Here is a 23,082-nt window from a genome sequence, read left to right on the forward strand (position 1 = left end):
TTATTTAACATAAATTCACACAATCTGGGGCAAGAACTTTTCAACTTTCAGACTTCTAGCATTTGAAAAAATATCTAACTACGCCGAGTAACTTTAAATTGTTTGGTTTTGAATCCGACCCCCCCCCCCCCCAACTGTTCTCCCGTTCCATTAGCCTGGTGTTTTGGTACTGGGTCGTGCTAATGTGCACCATGTTTTCATCAGTTGCTGAGGCAAGAAACACTTATGGTTAGTGAACGTGAAAGTCAAGTGTTTCATGTTGTCAACTCGCCTCGTTGTAATATTTCCCCCGGTGAAGCGCAACTGAAAATAATTTCACCCACAGAGCATCTTCAATTAGCCGCAGGGGATGACTTCTCGAGTGCTTTAAATCTGAGCCATTTTCTGAGCTAATACAATCCTGCAGATTCCAGAGCCACTTATCCACTATTCAAATGAATGGGGATGAAGGATATTTTAGGTTCTTACCTTGTGGCATTTGGAATTTGCTTGTGAAAAAAACACATTTTGGGATCTATTTTGTAGCTCGCATCTCAATTTTTCAAGTTTAGTCTAGCATGTTTGTGAATTTCATGGCCGCACTACGCCTTCCTGTGCGTTCTGGTACTCTGAGCTTCTAAACCCCTGGCGCATCACTAATCTAGTCACAAAAAGTAGATGAGGTTTTTGACTCGATAAAAACAGGTCTAAGTAGTAGCCCATTGTGGACATCAATCAATAGAACAGATTATTATTATCATTATTAATATAAAATATTTTTTTTAATGGCAAGTCCCTGATTTGTTTATTATTGTAATCCCTTGAGAGAGAAAAAAATGTAAAGGATTAATTCACAGGTAGAACAGAACGCATGGTGTTCCGCAGGGTTCAATTTTAGGGCCTTTGCTGTTTTCATTCTATTTGCTGCTTCTGGATTCCATCTTAAGAAAACAGCTGTGGTTTTAAAGTGCTCTAGAAACATAGAGTGACGGGAGTCATAATGGATACATTTGTGCAATTACAGTACGCGTGTCTACAGTGTAAAGGATGACAGAAAGAAAGAAATGATGAAATGAGTAAAAAAAAAAAAAAAAAACGGACTTCCTCTGCTTCTTTTCCAAATCATGGTTGCGGCTCTGGAGGCCCTCCAGATGACGTTGAGTATCCTGCAGCTCAGCCGTCATCTTCTGGCACTTCTTCTTCAGCTGCTGCACAGAGTGCTGCACATCCTCATTGTCTGTCTTCAAATCGGCCAGCTGCAGCATACACGTCGTCATTTTATTTAAACATACAAAGCTGAGGCGATCAAATATTAAATGTAGCCTTTCTAAATGATTGAATATGACAAAGTGTCTTGCCCTTCTCTCAAGATGTCTTTTGCTCTGCTGCTCCGTCTCCAGCTTGTCATCGAACTCTTGCTGAAGTTTCTTTTTGGTGAATTCCATTTCCCGAATAGCTCTGTTGTATTTTATGCGCCACTCACCCCCTGAAGAAGAAAATGTGACAAAATCATTTTTTCTGACATTTAGGCATCTTCTGCTTTTAATGCAGGTCATGTGGTATACAAAGACGAAGGGGTTCAAAAGCTCAACGATGACTGATACTGTGGATTATGTGGCACGTTGTACAGGCTACCCTGTTTATTACATTGAAGGACTGAAATAAAATAATCTCATATGAAATAAGACCGTTTTTCATCAAATGCTGACCTTATGAGGTCAAAATATTTGACAGGACGACTACAAAGCGGCCCTCGCATTCCACTCTAATCTCGGATAAACCTGAGCCCCGCAAGCCCGAGCACACAACAATGGCGGGGAGAAGGACGACGTGACTAAGTGGCTCTTTGCATGCCTCTTAGCCGACCCTAATTCTGGAGCTGTCGGAGGCTATCAGAACTATGACAGCGTCCAGGCAGCCATTCAGGTTTAGGTTCATTTCCGAGCCTTATCATTTTCTGAGGCTGTCCGTGTCCCCCCCCCCCCCCCACCTTCCACATGGCAACACCGGCTCCTCCGTCAACGCTGCTCATTAGCATATATATAGCATAATGACAACTTGCAGGGCCACCGGCTCAGATCTCAACGATTATTTTCTCATTCATCTAAGAATTTTGATATGCTCTGTAATGGCTTGTCGGCGGAGGTCGGTTTGAGGGGATGTGTGAGCACAAGGAGGCAGAAAAGACTGCCTCGTGGACAATGCTCTCTCAGTGGGAGCTCAATTTCTCAGTAGGTGACGACCAATCAGCGACCGCCATTACTTGTATGCCTGGGAGAGAACATTTTAATCCCCTAGTGTGAAATCCCAAACTTGGAAAATACACTTCATAGCATTATGCAATATGTCTAACTGTCATGTCGCCTACTGAAACAGGCGACTAAAGCCACTGGATCCCACAGCGACAATTAGAATAAGTGAGATTTTTCAAGCTGTCCACACATAATACACTCCCCGGACGCTTAATTAGGCACACCTGAACAATCTTCCAGTCGGAGTGAAAATTGTATGTATAATTTTGTGCCGATTATACAGTAACTACCCTGAATGGTACTGAAGTTTAGTTAAAAAGAGTAAAATCTTGCAAACAACTCTTACATTACTTACTGGTTTTGTCATTTTTTTTGGGTCTTTGGCCTTCAGAAATTTTACTGAGCCTGAATTTGAAAATAAAATAAACAGTAATCTCGCAGTATAAGGATGAACGGTGTACTCGGCTTCCTGGTTAAACCCCATCAACTAACCAGCGTCGTCGTCATCCTCCAGCTCCCCGTTGAGCTCTGATGTTTTCAAGAGCCGAGCTTCCATCACTTCCATCTCCTGCGCTTCCATTTGTTTCTTCACGCCTTCAAACTTTGCCTGGATCACACGTTTTAATGATTGATTTCCCAGTTTTTGCTATTGAAAATATTTTCAATATCAATGGATGTATTTGCCTGCAGGTCCTTCATGTCCTTCTCCAGGCGTAGTCTCTCAGCTGTTTCATTCTCCAGAAGCTGGGATGCTGACTCACTTGTGCTCCTCTCATCAGCCAGTTCTGCCAACAAGTCTGCAATCTGTCCACATACGAGATCAACAACTTACTCATCACCATTATTCGTAATATAGAGTGTACGCCCGTAACATGTTTTAACAAGCTTACAGGGAGAAATTATTTTTTTATTTTATTTTTTTTAAAGGGTCTCTCTCTCTATTGCAGCTTTTCACCTATCGTTGTTGGGAATAAACAGGGCTTCACTGTAACTCTATAATAAAACATCACCAATTTTTGAAAACCATCCTCACAACCCACTCTGCTCTCCAGTCGATCTGTGTTCAGTCTCAGCTCGTTGCGCTCTTTCTCCACCTTCTCCAGCTTGGACTTCTGCATCTGGATCTTCTCCTGGAGGGCAGAACAAATATTACATGGAATGTCACATATTAAACTAGGAGAAGAGAAAGTGTGTCAAATTGTGTAGTGGATGAGAGTTAACTCACATCTTTGCTCCGCATCTGGTCCTCAGTCAGCTGCACCTTAATGAGTGGCTGGACTGTAGTGAAGAGTTTCCACCATGGCCAGTCTTTTACACCACGGTTTTTCTGGATGTTCTTCTGGATGCAACGAATTGCTAGATCCTGAATCTGTTGGCATTACAAGAATCGTGTCAATGTATAAATGAATGTATTATTTAATACATACAATGGCAGACAACTGTATAGTTGTTATGTTAAACTAATTGAAACAGGGCTGCATATTTTAGTCATTGATACAGTCATTTTATAATAATTCATAAAATTGGGTTAAAATTTAAAAATGTACAGTAAAAAAAAAACGAGTGTGATATTGATTTGTGTTGGTCATTTTTTTTGCCACTAGATGGCATAATTCCATTTGTAAGACGTTGGTGACAGCTTAGTGCATTTTTTCTTTTCATATTAAGAGCTATCTAATCTTTAGCATGAAGTAACTTGTGAAATTCTGCCCATTTTTAAAATACAACTTGACCTCCACAAATATATGCATTATTATTGAATTTATTGCTGCAAAATTTTTATGTGGACGTGTCTGCTGCGTTGCGACTGGAATTCCTCCAGTACAGGCTTTCCAATTAAGGGCCGGTCATTAATCACATGTTTAAAAAAAATTGTGGCGTTAAAGGAACTTAAATTAACTCGGAATTAACGCACAAATTTTGACACCTCTAATAGCTATATAATCGCCTTATCATATTGTTTCTAACTGTATACACAATTGGCCTTGCATTTGCTAATTATACCGTACATATGTCTTAAAAAAATGAATTTGAAATCAGGAGTAATGGAAAATATTAGTATGTATGTAACTTTTTCTCCATTTACACAACCTCAATTCATCGAGCATGTGATCATATATGTGCTAATATTAGCATCAACTAGCTATATTCTGAAGCAATATCCCCTAAAAGTTTCAAAGTGAATGGTTGGGAATCGCAAGAATAGTCATTTTACCACCGCTATATACGATATAAAATAAAAATCAAAGAAAATAAATAAATAAAATATATGCATTATTATTGAATTTATTGCTGCAAATTTTTTATGTGGACGTGTCTGCTGCGTTGCGACTGGAATTCCTCCAGTACAGGCTTTCCAATTAAGGGCCGGTCATTAATCACATGTTTAAAAAAAATTGTGGCGTTAAAGGAACTTAAATTAACTCGGAATTAACGCACTAATTTTGACACCTCTAATAACTATTTAATCGCCTTATCATATTGTTTCTAACTGTATACACAATTGGCCTTGCATTTGCTAATTATACCGTACATGTCTTAAAAAAATGAATTTGAAATCAGGAGTAATGGAAAATATTAGTATGTATGTAACTTTTGTTCCATTTACACAACCTCAATTCATCAGGCATGTGATCATATATGTGCTAATATTAGCATCAACTAGCTATATTCTGAAGCAATATCCCCTAAAAGTTTCAAAGTGAATGGTTGGGAATCGCAAGAATAGTCATTTTACCACAGCTATATACGATATAAAATAAAAATAAAAGAAAATAAATAAAAATACAACTATTCAGCATGTATTAACAAAAACAGTTTGTTTCGTTTTTTTAAGCTTTGAGGGATGTGCACAAATCACTTTCCTATTTGTTGCATCTACCACTTTAATGCTAATAACCACGACATGATAAACATTTCATGAACCACGGTTGTCTTATTGCTGGTGTATGGGTAAGCAGCTATGTAAGGGCTTGCCAGCCTCCTACTGAGAATTTCAGCCAAGTGTGTTCCAAGGCTGGAAGCTAATTTCTGATTAATTAAATCAAACACGTTGGCAGCTCATTCTAAGTATTACACGATTTCCATGCTGCTTATGCATGAGGCTCTTTCGCAGCAGCAGATTACGGGGCAAACCCAATTAGGGCAACACAATTCTCAGCATCAGGTACATAGCGCCCTGAAGGTATTCCCTATGACCAATTAGGATTCGTCACACTAAGAACACCTCACAAGGAGGAAAATGCAGCCGATTCGTGACACGAGTCTCACTTGTCTGAGCTAGTCAGAAATGATTGGAAAACAAACAAATAATTGTATTACGTGAGCACCGTGTATAAACACTTTAGCATCCATATTACATTAAGACAGTGTGACAACCGTGAAGGCAAATTACAAGACAACTGCATTACAGCTAAAGATGTGTTTGGGCTTTGTGCGCATACAACCATATTTGTATGCGTTTCAAACACCTAAGAGCTGCTACTGCTGACACCTTAATCTCATTAGTGAGATTAGTATATTCATGTTTTAAAGGATTATCTCCACATGCTGATGTTGGACAAGAGGGCCTGGTTTACAACCTCCGTTGTAGTTGATTTCAAATGTGTTTAATGAGGCTGAGGTCAGGTTTCTGTTGTTAGCTGTTAGCATAACAAAGTTGCTAGCATAACATTGTCCGCAATGTCTTGGCAAAATTGACAATTAAGACTTAGGGTGTTGTCTATAGTGTATGTCTCAGCATCTTGGATGACATTCAAAATCAATAGAGAGAGAATCAGCAAGGAAACGTGGACTTATTTGATCACATCTCTCTCAGCAACCTTGCGTTAAATGACATTAAAAATCAATGGGGTTCGTGATTGGACAAAGACCAATAATTCCTTAAAGCAGTTGTTTTTCACCTGGGTTCGATCAAACCCCAGGGGCCTATCTGTGCTGCGGGGAATTTGGTGCGTTCAGTAGTCGACTTTGGACTGTTGTGATGGTGCATCGTGTGACTCCTTTATTATTGTAATTTCTTCTTAATAAGTATATCGAGCAACGGAACGTATGGTGTTCCACAGGGTTCAATTCTGGGGCCCCTGCTGTTTTCATTATATCTGCTGCCTCCGGGTTCCATCATAAGAAAACAGCGATGGTTTCGAAGGTGGTTGACGAAGAAAATAGTACTGCAATAACATTCGTCAAGCGATCTTTTACTGCAAACTCCTCGGCCTTCTTGAGTGCAAAATTCAATTAGGAAGATCCTTCGTCTGAATGTTTAACAATCTCCCAAATGCACTTCAAATGATGAAAACTGAACAGAACATAATGTACACTGCCGCCTTCTTATGCGTATGTAAATAGAGGAATATTTGCTTTTATCTATTTCTGCTTCATACTGATCTCAATGCCAATATGTGAAAATATTTACAGTATGTTTAGAGGGCGCCTGAAGGACGAAACTCACAATGCGGAAAATGACTGCTGAAACAGTCGTGTAGAGCTGTTTGTCCTTGACAGACAAAGGACAAAAACAAGATGTGAATGCATTTCACGTGGGCATGGCGCAACTTCGCATGCCTAACATGCCAGGCAAAATCCATCAACAGACCTTCCGTCACATCAACATCTATCAACAAGCCAGTCTTCCATCGGGAGACTAACATTTACCCCTCATGCCACCTGGATTATACAAACTCTAGGAAGAAACATTGTGGCCCTATAAATTTTCCCGAAGTGATAATAGATTAGCAGCGAGGGTACTCGTGGATGCTATCATATGCTAATTATTATTAGATTGATTAACAAGACACATTGTAGATCATCTACAACCCGGATGGGCATTTGGCAGCAAGCAGCCCGGGACCACACACAGCAGCCCCTTGACTGTGGGGGGGGGGGGGGGGGGGAAGGCGCAGATGCAAATCCATGGGTGACGAATTGCAATTGTGCAGGGTTTGAGTCTAGTTTTTAAGTTGCAATATTACTCATCATCAGATGACAGACATGCCTTAGCTACGCGTATACTGAGTTTAATGATGGCCTACAACATGAGTAGGCTTAATAATTTTTGGGGTGGATTTTGAATGACATACAGGACATATATAGTACCTAAATAATATGAAAAATTTGAATGGATTTATTTTTGTGAAGAAATGCACAAAATGAGTTTTTGAAGTTAGTGCTGGTTTGATGGTATTTTTTATACAAGGCAGCAATTTGGGGAAAAAATACAGAATAAAAAAAATCAAAAATGTATCTTAAGAGCATGTATTTAACTTTCCATACATAAGACGTATCAATACGTCATAAAAGTCCTAGTCACCGCGTATATATGGCGTTTTTTTCATGCAAGAGTGTACAGGAGGTTCTGACGCAGCTTCTGACTAAAGGATTATTAAAAAAATAAAAATAAAAACGTCTGTATTATAGATGTTTAAGTTGTCACAAAAGAAAAAATTGTAGTGTTAAAGTCCAGGTTGTGCTTGAAATCAATATAACTGATATCTATAAAATGGAAAAAGATAGAAATCCTCTAAGAGTCTAATCTTTCTTTTGGTAGCTTCCATGTTTATATAGCAAAAGAACACAATAATCTGCGAGCCTTGCAAGATCTATCAAAATCCAGTAAAATGTCCGGTATTGAAGGAGTTGCTCCAATGAAAATGTCTGGGATTAAATGAATTAAATATCTAAAACCGCATTTTTGCCATACATATACTTGGGATGTCTGTGGTGCCTCCAAATGAAAAAAAAGCTTTATGAAGAGAAATATATAAAACTCACTCAATAATTCACCGCAGTCATGCATCTGATCCAGTGCTCTGCTGTCAACTAAGTGAATCAGAGTTAATGTATGCCCTTTAGGTGTTAATGTTCATGTACAAACCATATGTAACAGTTCCGTTGCAATAAATCAAATACATTGTGGTTGCCTTAGCAGCAATGTTTTCACATTTCATAGCGGTTGAGTCATAACGGTGTCCACTGTGTGTCTTTGCATGACTGTTCCACACTGCAAAATTGTTGCTAATCAGTGTCATCTATCTCCCGCACACTCAACTCCCACTCACTGTTTGCAACTTGTGATCTGATGAAACTGCATATTAGAGAACTAGGGGATGGGTAACGCAACTGTCAATTACATGGCAATATATGAATACAAATATAATTGTATGCACTTCATCAATTCATCGGGCTGGATATGTTCTACGAGCAAACGACCCCGTTCTTCTCCATACCTTTTTTTTTTTTTTATTCAAGAAAATAAATATGACCATGAATGTAATATGCATTACCACAAGGACAGACAAGACTGAATGACCCCATATCCCTCGCAACCACAAAACAAAAACCTATAGATCTCATTTTCAGGGCCTGCCTTAGCATTCAACACATTTGCGATTGCATTTTCCGTCACAAGGCACCAATGTGATTCCACTGTATAAGAGAATACCATTATAAGACAAAATAGCATGATATCTTATCTTGCCATTATATATACATTTTCAGGGAATAGGAGCCATGTGGGGACAGAGGCACGGAACTGAACACTTTGCAAATTGATTTTATAATTGCACAGTTGCCAAGCAATTTCACATCACTTCTTGCTGCTGAACTTGAAGAAGATTAAAAAAAAAAAAAAAAAAAAAAACACGCCAGGCTCTTTGCTCACTTCATAGTGTGAATAATGGCCTTTAAACACAGAAGTGTAAATAGAAGAAAATTACAACTGAGCAAGATATCTGCTCCGGAACATCATGTTATACTGAATGGTGATTATGAATTTTGAATTCTGTAGCTGCTGGTTCAATAATCACATAGAAAAGGAGTGTAGGGTTGCATACATAATATGGAGGAGGTCTGTGGAGACTGGTCTATCATGTGCTCGCACGTGCGTGCCTGTGAGCCAGAGGGGGGGGTAATTTATTCTACTGAATGAATGGGCATTACATCTAATTAGAGAAGAGAATAGGAAGCCCAGTCAGAAATGTATTTCTTTAACAATATCTAAGTTGTAGACTGCAGCTCTGTATAATAAAACAAATGTTACCAGTAAGAGTTAATAGCAAAAGTGACGGTTGCTGTCTACAATTGCTTTCAGCAGCGTCTTATAACCTCTATTCCATTCCGCACGATTCCTGCCAAACAGCTCCCTCATGGAACCTTCACCTGTAGCTTGCTCTCATTCATCCTCCGGTATTTAGTCCTTTTTTGTTTGTTTATACCGTTTTGAAAAGCGTTCCGTGTAAGCCATTCCAATTCCATCAGTGTTCACAATAGTTTATGCAACCACTTGGTTGAGTCTGTTCATTTGCAGCGTCCTTGAGTAATTCATAATAAATAGCATCTTGTGGAGTTGCTGCATTCTTTCTTGCCTCTATCCAGCCACAACCGCAGCACAATCAAATATCGTCCTGACAAGCTGACTGCATGTGTCATATGAACTCATTCACTCCCGGCCATTTTCACTGAAGCAACCCCCATACATGTCAACCCATAAGGTTTGTCCGTATTTCTTACGGATTTTTAAGTGTTGCAAAAGCATACGGGCGTATTTGGAAATGAATACGGATTTAACTGTTTTCATGAAAATAATAATATTAGTATATATTGCTTACCCTTTTTAAATTTATTTAGTATTTACTGTCGGCTACGTGCTACACGTGTGCATAAGCTCGATTTAAACAACAACCGGTCACAAAATCTCGTCTATCGCGCGAGACTTCTAACAGTTTCCTGACATGCGCAGTTAAGAAATTTGTGTTAGCGCGAAAATTGCGAGTCGTTCGCAGTGGTTGAGAAAATGGGGGACAGGCCGGCCAAAAAAAGAAGATACACCGGACGTTTTCGTTCGGAATGGACGGATTTATTTAAGGTAATTGGTCCGTTAAAACTTGGAGAAGAGTATGCATCATGTTCGCTTTGTTGACGGGACATTAAGGTTGCGGCATCTGGCATTTACGATGTCAAAGAACATTTGAAATCAAAGTTGCACGAGAGAAATGTGAAGCAACAAAAAAGTCAACCGTCCCTGTGATATTTAGAAATCTGTTTTTTCTTTGTGCAATAAAATGTCATTTGGAACAAGATACAGTCAATGTCTTCATATAAGAAAGAAAGTAAGGTAAGATTAATGTTATTGCATGAAACAGCTTTAGTATTGATAAAACTGACATAAGGATTTTTATGGGAAAATAAGGATTTTATGGGTTTGTAATACAGGTGGGACCAAATTAGGGTTGACATGTATGAACCCCCTTCGCTCCCTGCTGATGTATTGGAATTTGAATGATTTTATTAGATCCACAGAATATAGTATATTTGTATAGAATATAGTTAAGTTTCATTACTATTCACAAATCTGTTCAAAACACTGGGGAAAAGAGCTTTTTGCAACATGGCCCAGGTTGATCTCTTATACGCTGCTACCACCTGCTGGCCATTTTTTGTAATAACTATCATTGCTTTAAGCGACCTCTTCGGATCAGAGGCCGCATCAAAGCCTTCTGTGTGCTCTGACATAAAAAAAAAAATGCAAAACTTTGGCAATATTTAAAATCGAACATTTGTATACGTTTTGGGGAGCAAATGAGTTAAAGAGGGGCAGCTAGAGTTATTTGATTATTGATTGGCAGCTATATGGAAGTTTCCACCCCTTAACTCTTTGACTGCCAGACGTTTTCAGAAAAGGGATGCCGTGGGTGCCAGCCGATTTAAGCATTTTTGACTGATCTTTCAAGGTCCACAGAAAATTATGTGTTTGGACTAAGGAAACACACATACTACCAAATGAAAGATTGAACTCTCATCTTTCATCAGAAAAAAAAGTTTGTTTCTACCTTATTCCGTTTTTCAGTAATCAACAATAGAAAATGGTTAGTTTCACCTCTGTTTTGAAAAAAAAACGTCTTTTAACGTCTTTGGCACTCCTCCATAGGATTTTACTAAACGTTATTTAACGTTTTTGGCAGTCAAAGAGTTAAACGTGTTCTACTTTTGATTGCATTGCTTTGTCATCTAAATAGTAATGTGGATGTTTTACATCCTATGTATTTTCAGTTAGGACGATACTGATAAGCATGAGGTCTTTTTGCTTACCTTTCTCTTTTTAAAGGCTTGTCTTGCCAGATAACCTCTACAGGCAGCTTGGAATAGGATTAAATTACGCTTGGTTTGCTCATCCCTCTGTTCCTCCAATTTTGCCAGGATTCCAGCTTTGAAGAATAACTAAAATGGAAAAAGATGTAAACATGTAAATATTAATAAAAGAACACATAAGGAAATGTCAACAGCGCAAAGTGGAATATCAAACTACATAGAGGAGTGAGTTTAATGTATAAAAAATGAAATCAATAGGAAACAGTCTGTTCCATAGACAGTTGGGTTTTATTTTGGGACAGAAGCTTGATTACGTTACCATCCTTGAAAAATCAGCCCTCATCTAAAAACTAAAGGGTAAAAAACAAAAAAAAACAGGTAAACAGCAGGAAACCATCTTTGACAGCTTGCATGCACCTCAGAGAGATTAAGTAGGTCTACTTGCAGGAAGCATTTCAAATAGATGGATGAAATTTGCCAACAGTCCCAAAGTTATCGACGAAAGCACAGTACAAATTAAGCGAGGTTTAAATGATTCAACAATGCTTAATCATGATCATTTGCCACAGCAATGTTCATAAGGTTAAGCAATTCATATTGCGTCATTCCAATTGTATTTCCTCTGACAAATGTATCTGAATTAATCCCCAGAAAGACTGTCAGCATGGACAAATAAATGCCTCCATTTTTTATTCACTTGGTAAAAAAAAAAAATAATAACAGGTAGCTGTACTATTAATCTAAAAATGGCGTCTGATAACACTATGTCGCAATACATTTCGCAAGAGAGAAAATGAAAATATATGCATATTCATTTGTAATGTGTGACTATATACTGCGAGGTCAGCCCTTCTTAATTAGTGGGACGAGCCCTTTTTTTTTGTTTTTTTGCCGTACTGTACTTGAATAAAGTGTAATTGAACCTCCACTACTGTAAGTGGCAGCGCTGCTCTCATTGTATTAGGGAGTATAAACAATCTTAATAAAGTTATTCAGCAGTTTTATATATTTTTTGTTTTCGTTTTCTTTAATGTTGGTAAATGTCATGATCTGTCCCCTTTTGATTTGATTTTTTTTTACTTTGAGTTCTTTTTTGTCTGTAAGTCTGTCTCATTAGATTATTGTGTCCACCTGTCGTCATCATCCTGGTCCCTTGTGTCTCTCTTCCAATCAGCTCCCTCAGTCACTTGTGTCCAGGTGATTCTCGTTGTCTCGTCAGTTTACTTGTATTTAGTTCCCTTCTTCTGTTCGGTCGTTGTCGGATCATTGCTTTAGTTAGTTGTCCATGTCACGTTGTGTTGTTGTTGTTTGCTGTCTGGAGTATTTGTTTGTTACTTTGAATCTTGTTGTTGGGCTTTGTTGATTTTGTGTTTTGGGGATTACTCAAGTACCAGCAGACACAAAAGTCACCTGCGGTCAAACTATTGTTTTCTAATGCCTTTTTAAAATTTACATCATACTGTGTTGTTGTGGTAATGGTGGCGTTTTGAAAACGCTAAAAGAAAAGGCAACACAGAACAATACAAATAATACATCATTTAGATGTAATTTAGAAACTGTAAATTGGATATTGAATTAGCACTTTTATTCATGAAAGCGTTAAAATCACACTTAAAGCAAGAATCTGCTTACATCAATATTCATATACATTTTAATAAAGTACATTTAGAATAGAATTATGAAATGAGCTTGAAATGATGGAATTTTCCTGAATGTGTGAGCATGTTTGAATAAGTTGCACATCAAAACAAGCATTTGTTCTCTTTTCAAATGTTTCTTTTGTTTCCGTTTCCCTATTGGATACTGGTTATATGTTGCTTTTTTGTTGCTGTTTGTTATTTGGTTGCTTCTATCCATATTTAAACGGATCGAAAGAAAGAAAGGGAACGGGGACGTGCAGATGTCTCTGAGAACACCAATTTGACTGCCACAAAGTCCTCTGATTTCCCTCTTGGCTGATTGCCACTCTCCTGCTAGGATAAGACCTCGGAGCACACAGCGGCGTTGACTGCCGTTCTCTTACAAGTCACGCTACAAAACAAAGACAGACATCCGTTTGGACGATTTTGCACTCATGACCCGAGACGAGGGAATTGTGGCGTAATAGACAGGCAGCCAGATCAGACGCGCGCCTTTGGAGTTGCGAGTCTCACAAAGACGAGAGGAAGTGGGTTGGAGGTTGGCAACTTTCCAACATCAAAAGGTTCTCAAAGAGGGACAGGTGGAATGAAGGACACGCGCACCCCAGGTGCAGAGAATAAGAGGTGTGAGCGCGTGTTTGTGCATGCGTGTAATGTTAATAGGGGTGAAAATAGCAGCATTGCAAAAGGAAGGTTTCTTTAATCACGTTTATTTGCTCTTTACTCACCCGGCTCACACCCATGTGGTAACTGCTCTTCTCCAAATCCAAACACTCCAGTAGCTCCTCCACGGCCTAAATTAATGTACACATGGACATACACAGCAGCAAATGGGATTAACCTATGCATAGGAATAAGGACCTAACCTTGTGTATACTGTGTAAAAAGGCATGGGCCAGAAAGACCACAACTTGATTATACCAGAGCCTTGCCAAAGGTACTGAAGCGCTTTTGTTTGGAAGTTTCCACAGAAACTCAGCCCGAGTGCTCTGCAGGCACAGGGGGGAGAGAAGTGCTTGCCTCTCCCTTAACATTATTCTTTCACTCTTGCTCATTTCTTTCCAGAAGCAAACTTTAGTACACACTTTAACAAAATTCTCACAATATAAACTCACCATACTTCATTTTTAAAGAGTTAACGTGCATTCTGCAAATGGTACTTTTCTTAGACAGTGTAGTTGCCTGTTTAAAAGTGCTGCTCTTAAGCTGGAATTTTATCAAAAGAATTAAACCTGATTGATAATAGCACCTGAGTATTTTAAGGAATGACATCAGAGCAATATAATCAAATGTTGATCAAGCGCTGTGATGCTTGTTAACTAATTCACTGCCATTGACGGTTATAGACGTCATAAATTCATTTTAACTATTTCTATTAATTTAACTCTTTTTTTCCCCACTTTTGTTAGCAAGACTATGAAAACCTAGAATTTTTTTGGTACATTTAGAACATATAAAATTTGTGATTAATCGTGAGTTAACTAGTGAAGTCATGCGATTAATTATGATTAAAATCCTGACGCCCCTAATTTTTAATATTTTCTTTTTTTTAATTTTTTTTAAATACAAATCATTTTTATTATTTTATTTTTTTATACAATCTATTTTTTTTAAGAAAAAATTATAAAAAATTAGGGGCATCAGGCGATTACAATTTGCAATCGTAATTAATCGCATGACTTCACTAGTTAACTCACGATTAATCACAAGTTTTATATCTGTTCTAATACAATTTAAAAAAATCTAGGTTTTCATAACTCTTGTTGTCAAAAGTGGGAAAAATAATTTAAACTAATAGAAATAGATTAAAAAAAACAAACTTTTTTTTCTTTCTTTCTCCAGAAAAGAAAAAAGAAAAAAAAGAAATAGATAAAATGATTTTTTGACGTCTATAGCCGTCAATGGCAGTGAATGAGTTAACATGCATAGCATCTTAGCAACATCATTGCCTGTGTATTGTATACGTTTGTGATTCACAAACATGTTCATTATACTTTCCATGAATCTCTTTAATTATTCTGAGAGAAATTGTTAACTGTTAAAAAGATTCCTAAACTAGTCTGAACATGTTCAACAACAAAAAAATAATAGTCTGCACATAATAGAATTGTATGGCGTGATCGATTAGGTTTCATTTTGGAACAAAAACCTCACTTGTCCAATTTATTTGTTCCTGGAGCAATTATTGTGGAAGCGATTTGAAAAATTATTCACGCACGATCATGGAAACTAGGCAAAGGACAACAAATAAAATTGCTTCTCCACATTACAATATCCTCCCTCGGAACTGCGATCAGCAAAGGAATAACATCAGAAATCTGATCGGGTGCTCACTGCTTTCATAGGGCTCTAAAATCATTGCGAAATCATTGATTTTTGGATGATAATCCCATCTTTGATGCAGACTAAGGGCTCTATTTTGTTGATTGGCACAGTGCGCTGGGCGTAAAAACGGCCACATCTCAATTTTCGTGTCTAGGTTAGTCTAGTCTTCCTTATTTGGGGGTTGTGTTGCGCAAACTTCGGCGGACACAGATTGCGCCCCCGGCGCATTTGGCAATTTGGTAACAGAAAGCCGATTGTGCTCTAGCTAAAACCGGGCACATCTTAATTTTCCTGCATGTTAGCGTGTTTGTGAGTTTGGCAGTTTGGCATATCAGTGCGTCGCCAATTTGCTCACAAAACATAGATTCGATTTTAGACTAGGTAAAACCAGGTCTAACTAGTAACGCAATTTTGGTGGATTTGATCGAGGCGCAGTCAGACAACTCTGCAAACAGCTTGGGACAATCCCTCTAAATCATTCAGGAAATCAATTCATTAAATGGATTATCATCATTGTCATCATAAATATGCGAGTCAATTTCTGTTTCCTTTAATTTAATTGGCGCGTAGTGTACGAAAAGACCAAAAGAAAGAAAACTACACCCATGCGCACAGTTAGACTGCACTTAGCGCTAGACTTGCGACTTGAAAGCTTCATGAATTACTTGTGATATTTTTTGACTCCTCTAGATGGCACTCTTGGTTCAAAGGCGCAATGGAAATGTAATCACTTATACTTAAACCAAGAACACCGCATTAAAGAGTAAAAAATGACCGTGTGTGCTTCATGAAGCTTCACATTCCCATCACTAGAAAAAGGGCTTAAAGTTTAATATAAAGCGCTAGCTCAACTGTTCCAGCGGCCACGGAAATTGTTTGGGGTTTGAATCCATGAAAAAATCCCTCTACTGTAAAGCATTTATACTTGAGTCCGAATAATAATAATAAGAAAAGCATTTGTGTGGCATATAATGGCGTCATTGACACGCAATCACGTAATGTGTAATAAAAGTATATTTGTAACCGTTGTGACTATTTTTATCATAGATTAAATATCAATGAAAAGACATTTTTAGTTTCCTTTCCTTCCTTTCAGTATAAACATTTGGCTCTCTTCCAATATTAACGAGTGAGGGTCTTTCTCAGCCCCATTTCCGACCCGCCTCTTTAGCAGGCACAATACAAACGCGGTCAAGTTGATTAGATCATGACAACAGCTCTTGATGGATGAAGGCTTACTTCTCTGTCAGACGACTGCTGACAAATCAGGGGCAGATGTAATGAAGCTCCCCCTCTCACAACATTAATCTTAACTGTTTGGCCAGTGGCAGCGCTCTCTCGCTGATTGACTCACTCTCTGCTCGTCCTTCACGATGTAATTCCGCCCGTGCTTCTTGGTGAGGTGCGGCGCCAGCACATCAAAACGTCGGCGGAACTCCGAGAACACCATGTGGTCGGGGTAACCTGTTGAAGGTCAATCAACAATAACAACATTTAATTTGTTAGAAGGCTAGACCGAGTTGTGGCCTATACTTGGGAATATAATTTGTACGGGAAATGAGTGTAACATAGCAACCGTCCTCACCTTGTCTATGGATCCGGAGAGCGTCAAGGAGCTTGGATCCACGCAGTTGAGCACGGAGCAAGGCTACATCCAGCTGCATTAAACCAGAATCTCCACCCTCCCCTTGAGCCTCACTTTCGACACCTTTGAAGAAGGATCCACTCAGAGCCTTAAGAGCATCCGCCTTAGGCAATATGCAATGAACAAAGTGGATTCTGGACCTCCGCACCATGTCCAGCAGAGCATCCTGGGAAAAAGATAAATAAGGATAGATAAGGGCTTAACTAAGCAGGATTCTGTTGTCAAATTTGCATAATGATAATTAACTAATTCACTGCCATAATTATTATTTTTTTTTAAAGACAGGCGATTAAAAATGACTTCACTAGTTAACTCACAATTAATCACAAATTTTATATCTGTTCTAAATGTACAAGTTTTCATACTCTTGTCAACAAAAGTGGAAAAAAATGTTAAACTAATACAACTAGATCAAATACATTTTTGACGTTTATAGCCGTCAATGGCAGTGAATGAGTAAATAACCGATATATTTTTAGAAATAAAGTGTTTGGACATTAGCCCGAGGTCATAGTGCAGAACTGCTAATGCTGATATGCCCATTTTAAGACATTTGAACTTTTGAGGAAAAAAAAGAATGCCTTGAAGAATTACTGTAAATAACTGTAGTTGATTGTATTAGTTGGACTCAATCACCCAATTACACTAGTTTAAAGGTTGCTCTTGAGTTATAAAAATGAACTCATACCACGCTTTATTTAATTTCGCTGGCATCAGGAGGAAATCTTCACACTTCCAAAATCAACACTTTTCAGTAGACACCAAAAACAGCATGTTTGTTCAACCGTGAACATTGCATCATCAAAGAAAAATAATTTAAAATGAATAATAAATAATGAATAAATAAACGAAATAACAAAATAAACGAAACGAAAATTGCCCAAAACGTTAAATAACGTTTAGTAAAATCCTATGGAGGAGTGCCAAAGACGTTAAAAGACGTTTGTTTCAAAACAGAGGTGAAACTAACCATTTTCTATTGTTGATTACTCAAAAACGGAATAAGGTAGAAACAAACTTTTTTTTCTGATGAAAGATGAGAGTCCAATCTTTCATTTGGTAGTATGTATGTTTCCATAGTCCAAACACATAATTTTCTGTGGACCTTGAAAGATCAGTCAAAATGCTTAAATCGGCCGGCACCCACGGCATCCCTTTTCTGAAAACGTCTGGCAGTCAAAGAGGTATAGATTTGTGAGAAAAAAATATGGAAATTAACATACTGTGACATCAAAGGTTCCAGCCCGAAACCAGCGATTAAATTATGTTGAGCACTGGAAATTTTTTCTTAAAAAAAGTTTCCTAAAGATAGGCTACCCTGTGATATAGTAATTCAAATCCTATATTTTTCTTACATATTCACGTTGCTATTTAGGCTAACTATACTTGAAGTTGTCTTCAAAAAAAAAAAAAAGTTGAGTTTAGGTTTTCAGTCGTTATCCCCTCTATGGCCAAAAATATGGCCACAGGAAAGACAAAAATTCAATCAGTAATTTTCTGTATATTTGTTGATATGTCAACAATGACTTGGGGTGTTAAAATCTTGGCACAATCACATCACACAATTTTTGGGTTTATTTCTTTTTGGAGTAGTTCAATATGTGTATTATCATATTTAGATTTGAAGAAAGGTAGAAATTTTAATTCATTTGAGAGTTACAACAAGTAAATGGCAAATGATTCAGTGGAATGACCCTTATTTAATCATACTTAGCCTTCTTCGCTTATAGACTGTAATGGATTCTACTACTTTATAATGATGCATGTGTGCCATTTAGTTCAACTTTCCACAACCATAAATGGTTCCTTCCCATATAATGGTACCGAAAAAAACACCATTTTCAATTTTGACACCCGCGCTTACCACTTGAAGCTTTATTTGTATGCACACAGACTTTTTCTTGATAGCAGCTACTCCTGAAGTGAAGGTCTTCCTCACGCTTGAGGCCCGTCGCAAAGACAGCTGAGAAACACCCTCAAGACCTGCGATGGAACCTGACAGAACGGTAGCCCCACCTGCTCGGCTCATGAACAAAGAGCTGATGATCTTCCTGCGAGACACGAATTTCATCAGCCCAATGTTTTATTATTAAAATATATGACAAAAGATGGCTGACGCTTACTTCTGGGAGTCCTGCAGGAGACTTGTAGCGTTGATTGAGGCAGGATTTTGCTTGGCATAGTTTAGCCACCCGCGGGTATCATACTCTACCCAGTCGGTCCCGTGACTGTGGCCCAGCAGGAAGTGATGATCTTTTTCACTCTTCAGAAGGAAAGTGTGACCTGATATCGACGTAAGAAGCAGTGTGTAAGATGTGATTGTTCTATTGTGCTGCACATAAGGATAGGTGATAAAAATAAACAGCCCCCTGTGGGAATTTAGGAAAATGTGTTTCCAGCCTGACTGCAGGTTTTAGGCATAATATGCTAATTAACATAGTCTGAAGAAAGATTATATATATTTTTTTAAATAAAAAAAAAAACTGTCTTGTTAAAATCTCATTAAGTGGGGGCGCTGTGAGCCAAACTATGGAGCTTCTGGTGTCAAAATCCATAAAACTGTCTAATAAATAATACCACAACATGACTCAAGGGCTGCATGTCAAAGAGCTACGACTGGCGAAAAGCTTGAAATCTGCCTTCATAAAAAGGGCATAAATGAGATGCTTTCAGAGGTTGTATTTGACGGGGGAAAAAAAATCACACTTCACGCCTTCAGTTGCTTTGAGTGCTCCTGGGAGAGCACTCTGCATGGGCTGTAACCATGGCAACTATGGCAGAACAACAATAACGCAGCAAGGACTTTTGTGGCTGGTCAATCTGTTTGATGGAATTTTGCGGAGTCGATTAACGCTGGGATCATGCTGTCGAGTACATTTTTGAGAACATATTAAAGGCAAGAAGCGGAATATCCTTGGCAGACCGGACAATTAAGCACCCTTCCACAGAAATGACGGTAAAACTTGGATCTGCATTAAAAAAAAAAAAAGTAGGCCTTTGCAAGGATCTGTTTACCAAATGTCCTCTTTTGGAAGGACATTTAGGAGGACAGACCGTTTTCTTACGTCCTGTTCGGGCGTCCGGGAGGTTTATAAATTCATGAAAATGTCCGGTTGGTATTGCGTAACTAATAGGAGGTGAAGTACACTGTGTAACTACGACTGGAACCACAACTTTTTTAAGGCCGGGGCAAGTGTCCTCTTTTTTTTTTTTTTTAGGAAATGGGAATATGGTCACCCTAGTTTACTTGAATGGTGATGCTGAACAAAGGTATAGAATGCATATTTATGTCCGTTGCAATCAAAGCGGTGTATTATTCTTCATTTATTGGTTTCTTAGCAGGTTAATGCAAATAATACAAAATTGATTTCTATCAAACTTTGCAAACTCCTACAGCGGTACCTCGGCTCACGAACGCTTCAGCTCACGAACTTTTCGCCTCACGAACATTAAATTCGCGAGCGTTTTGTCTCGGCTGACGAACTAGTTTTCGGCGGACGAACCAAATCTCGCGACACGAGAAATCACGAGAAGCTGACGCACGCTCACGGCGTCCCAGTTCGTCGCCCCCTTTGTTTGAGTGCGGACGTGGTTTGTGTTCGGTAGACATTTTGGATCATTTTGGAGTACTTTTGGAGTGTACTTTTGCTACCATGGGACCGAAAAAGACCCCACAAAAGGCTAGTGTTAAGCCTAAGAAGACATTGAAGAAAATTACGGTCGAGCAGAAGAAGGAGATCATCGATAATGTGATGCCTCAGTTTCGTAAGACCTTACAACTCAGAAAGCAACAGGTGTCAATTAAGAGGTTTTTAGTCAGCAACAAGGATAAAGAGTCTCCTAAGAAGCAAAGAAGAGAAGCCACACCGGAGGACTCTCCTTCCAAACAGTAACTCCCTCCCTCCCTCCTCCTCCTCCCACTCCATTCCATCAAGCCTTCAACTACTGTACCATCACAAAGGCAAGTTGCAAGTTTTGCAAATAAAAACACTTTATTATACAGTACAGTGTATTTCTTTAATTACAATACAATAGCACATTTATTATACATAAAATAAGGTATATTTTGTGTAGTTTTAAGGCTTTTTTAGTAGAAAATTGTTTTATGGGGACCTGGGAACGGATTATTCTCATTTCAATGGTTTCCTATGGGAAATACTTGTTTGGAAGACGAACTTTTCGGCTCACATACTCTCTGTGGGAACCAATTAAGTTCGTGAGCCAAGGTACCACTGTAATTTTGATGAGGATCCAGGTACAGGTGCAGATCCAGTCGTTTACTTCAATTTTTCGCCATAATAGTGCACTTAAATTAGCCAGATCCAGCATATGAAGTTTACCTACAGAGATTAAGTTAAACAGTGGCTGTGATGTCATCAGATAAGCCAGAATCACATTTTCAAGAATTTTTTGTTTTTGCTGGAGTTACATTAAACACTGTAGAGTGCTAGTGGTGATTTAAAATCTTTGATACAGATATTTTATTGTTAACACGGTGCGCTGTACAAATGGTACGTGGTATGACCTGATAAGTTTATGCTTCTTCCTACTCCTTTTCGAACCTGTATGTGAAAATGTGTAGCTCATGATTGGGTGAAACTTATTTTAAATTTTCTTATGTTGCTTTAATGTTAGTTTTTTTTTATATGTCTTGTATAATTTGTCTTTGCACATGTACTTTTGTCTGTTTTCACTTTATATACACAAATTGGAAAAAAATAATCGATGCACTTCTAGAAGAGAAACACTGCAAAATAAAGAGAGCAGACTGTTGGGAATAATTAGTGCGATTTCATGGAGCTCACCACTGATAGCAAATAAATTATTTGTGCGCGTGAGTATGATGTGCAAGTATTTTTTATTTACACCGTATACAATGGAATGCTCAAATTTTGACGGGTGCTCGACTCACCTTTGCTCTCGCCTTCAGCAGGGCCGTAATAGCTAAAAAGGCGTGTCAGCAGGGTTTCCTCTGACGCCCCAGGCTGCAGAACCTCCTCCTCCATCAGCCACAAGAGCCCGCGGGCCTCATCTGTTCGGCCGCTTCGCACCTGTTCAATTGGACAGCACACACAAACAAACAGATTCCCGACTGCAATGCTTTACATTTTTCTCATTTCAGAATGGTGACATAATTCATGAGATGACATCCGCAGATGATTAGTACAAAATGGCTATTTTATAGGGATAAATGATAAATAGGCAGAATATTTTTGCATTACTTTTTAATTTACTTGAATGCAAGCTGTTCTCTAAAAGGTCACTAAAAGTGTGATGTTTTATGAGTGCAGTCGAGCCAAAACTGATGCTGACAGTGGAAATTAAAATTTGAGAAATAATAATGCTCCTGTGCCCCATCCTGCTGTGTTGATAATATTATAATCAGTTTAGATATTTTTGCCTGAAATAGAAAGAAAGACCTTTATAAATTGACACAGGAGGAAAGTTTTATTCTGATGTTATCCATCCATCCATTTTCGATACCATTTGACTTCATTAGGGTTGCGAGTGTATATACATGCACAGACAACGACGACCATTCACACTCACAACAATTCTATGGACAATTTATAGTCTTCAGTTATCTATAGATTTTTTTGGTCATTTAAATGTTACTATAGAAAGTAAAGACAGAAGCAACTAGCAGTCGTCTTCTCATCTCATTATTTACCGCATCTCCACAATTGGTGACCCCGACGTGATTATGTCAGAACATTGCAAGGCACGGCATTACAACAGTTCTATGGCAATTTAGATGTATATATAGCAAATGAACTCCAATGCACTATAACTATATTTGAATTTATATGTTCAAAAAATTATATTTGCCTTAATAAAGTTTAAACATGTTCTTGTTTTGTACCCAAAAATATATAAATGAATGTTTTAATTGTTACTAAAATAATCGTGATTAACTCATTTGCTCCCAAACACATGAAAAAATGTTCTATTTTAAATATTGCCGTGGTCCCAAAAAACGTATTTATACATTTTTTTATGCTAGAGCAAGGTTTGATGCAGCCTCTGACCTGAACAGGTTGCTTAAAGAAATGGTAGTTATTATAGCAGGTGGCAGCAGAGTATAAGAGATCAACCAGGGCCACGTTGCAACAAAGCTCTTTTTCCCAGTGTTTTCAACAGATTTGTGAATAATGAA

The 23,082-nt window shown here is 38.2% G+C and overlaps 1 protein-coding gene across 10 annotated transcripts in view; it reads right to left on the reverse strand.

Annotated features, from left to right (window-relative positions):
* The window catches only part of LOC144036273 (unconventional myosin-XVIIIa-like), a 77,845-nt gene that overhangs the window by 22,378 nt on the left and 32,385 nt on the right, over positions 1-23,082 (reverse strand). For all 10 annotated transcript variants that reach the window (XM_077546791.1, XM_077546790.1, XM_077546789.1 and 7 more), the window contains 13 exons: positions 21,838-21,976; positions 19,049-19,208; positions 18,790-18,976; positions 16,866-17,091; positions 16,635-16,744; positions 13,684-13,749; positions 11,316-11,444; positions 3,457-3,600; positions 3,272-3,361; positions 2,916-3,035; positions 2,724-2,838; positions 1,338-1,465; positions 1,081-1,235 (listed from right to left, as the gene is read on the reverse strand). In XM_077546791.1, coding sequence (XP_077402917.1) covers positions 1,081-1,235; positions 1,338-1,465; positions 2,724-2,838; positions 2,916-3,035; positions 3,272-3,361; positions 3,457-3,600; positions 11,316-11,444; positions 13,684-13,749; positions 16,635-16,744; positions 16,866-17,091; positions 18,790-18,976; positions 19,049-19,208; positions 21,838-21,976 — 1,769 coding nt within the window. The remainder of the gene's footprint in view (positions 1-1,080; positions 1,236-1,337; positions 1,466-2,723; positions 2,839-2,915; positions 3,036-3,271; positions 3,362-3,456; positions 3,601-11,315; positions 11,445-13,683; positions 13,750-16,634; positions 16,745-16,865; positions 17,092-18,789; positions 18,977-19,048; positions 19,209-21,837; positions 21,977-23,082) is intronic.

This window comes from Vanacampus margaritifer, chromosome 16, assembly GCF_051991255.1.
Source record: "Vanacampus margaritifer isolate UIUO_Vmar chromosome 16, RoL_Vmar_1.0, whole genome shotgun sequence".
Lineage (NCBI taxonomy): Eukaryota > Metazoa > Chordata > Actinopteri > Syngnathiformes > Syngnathidae > Vanacampus > Vanacampus margaritifer.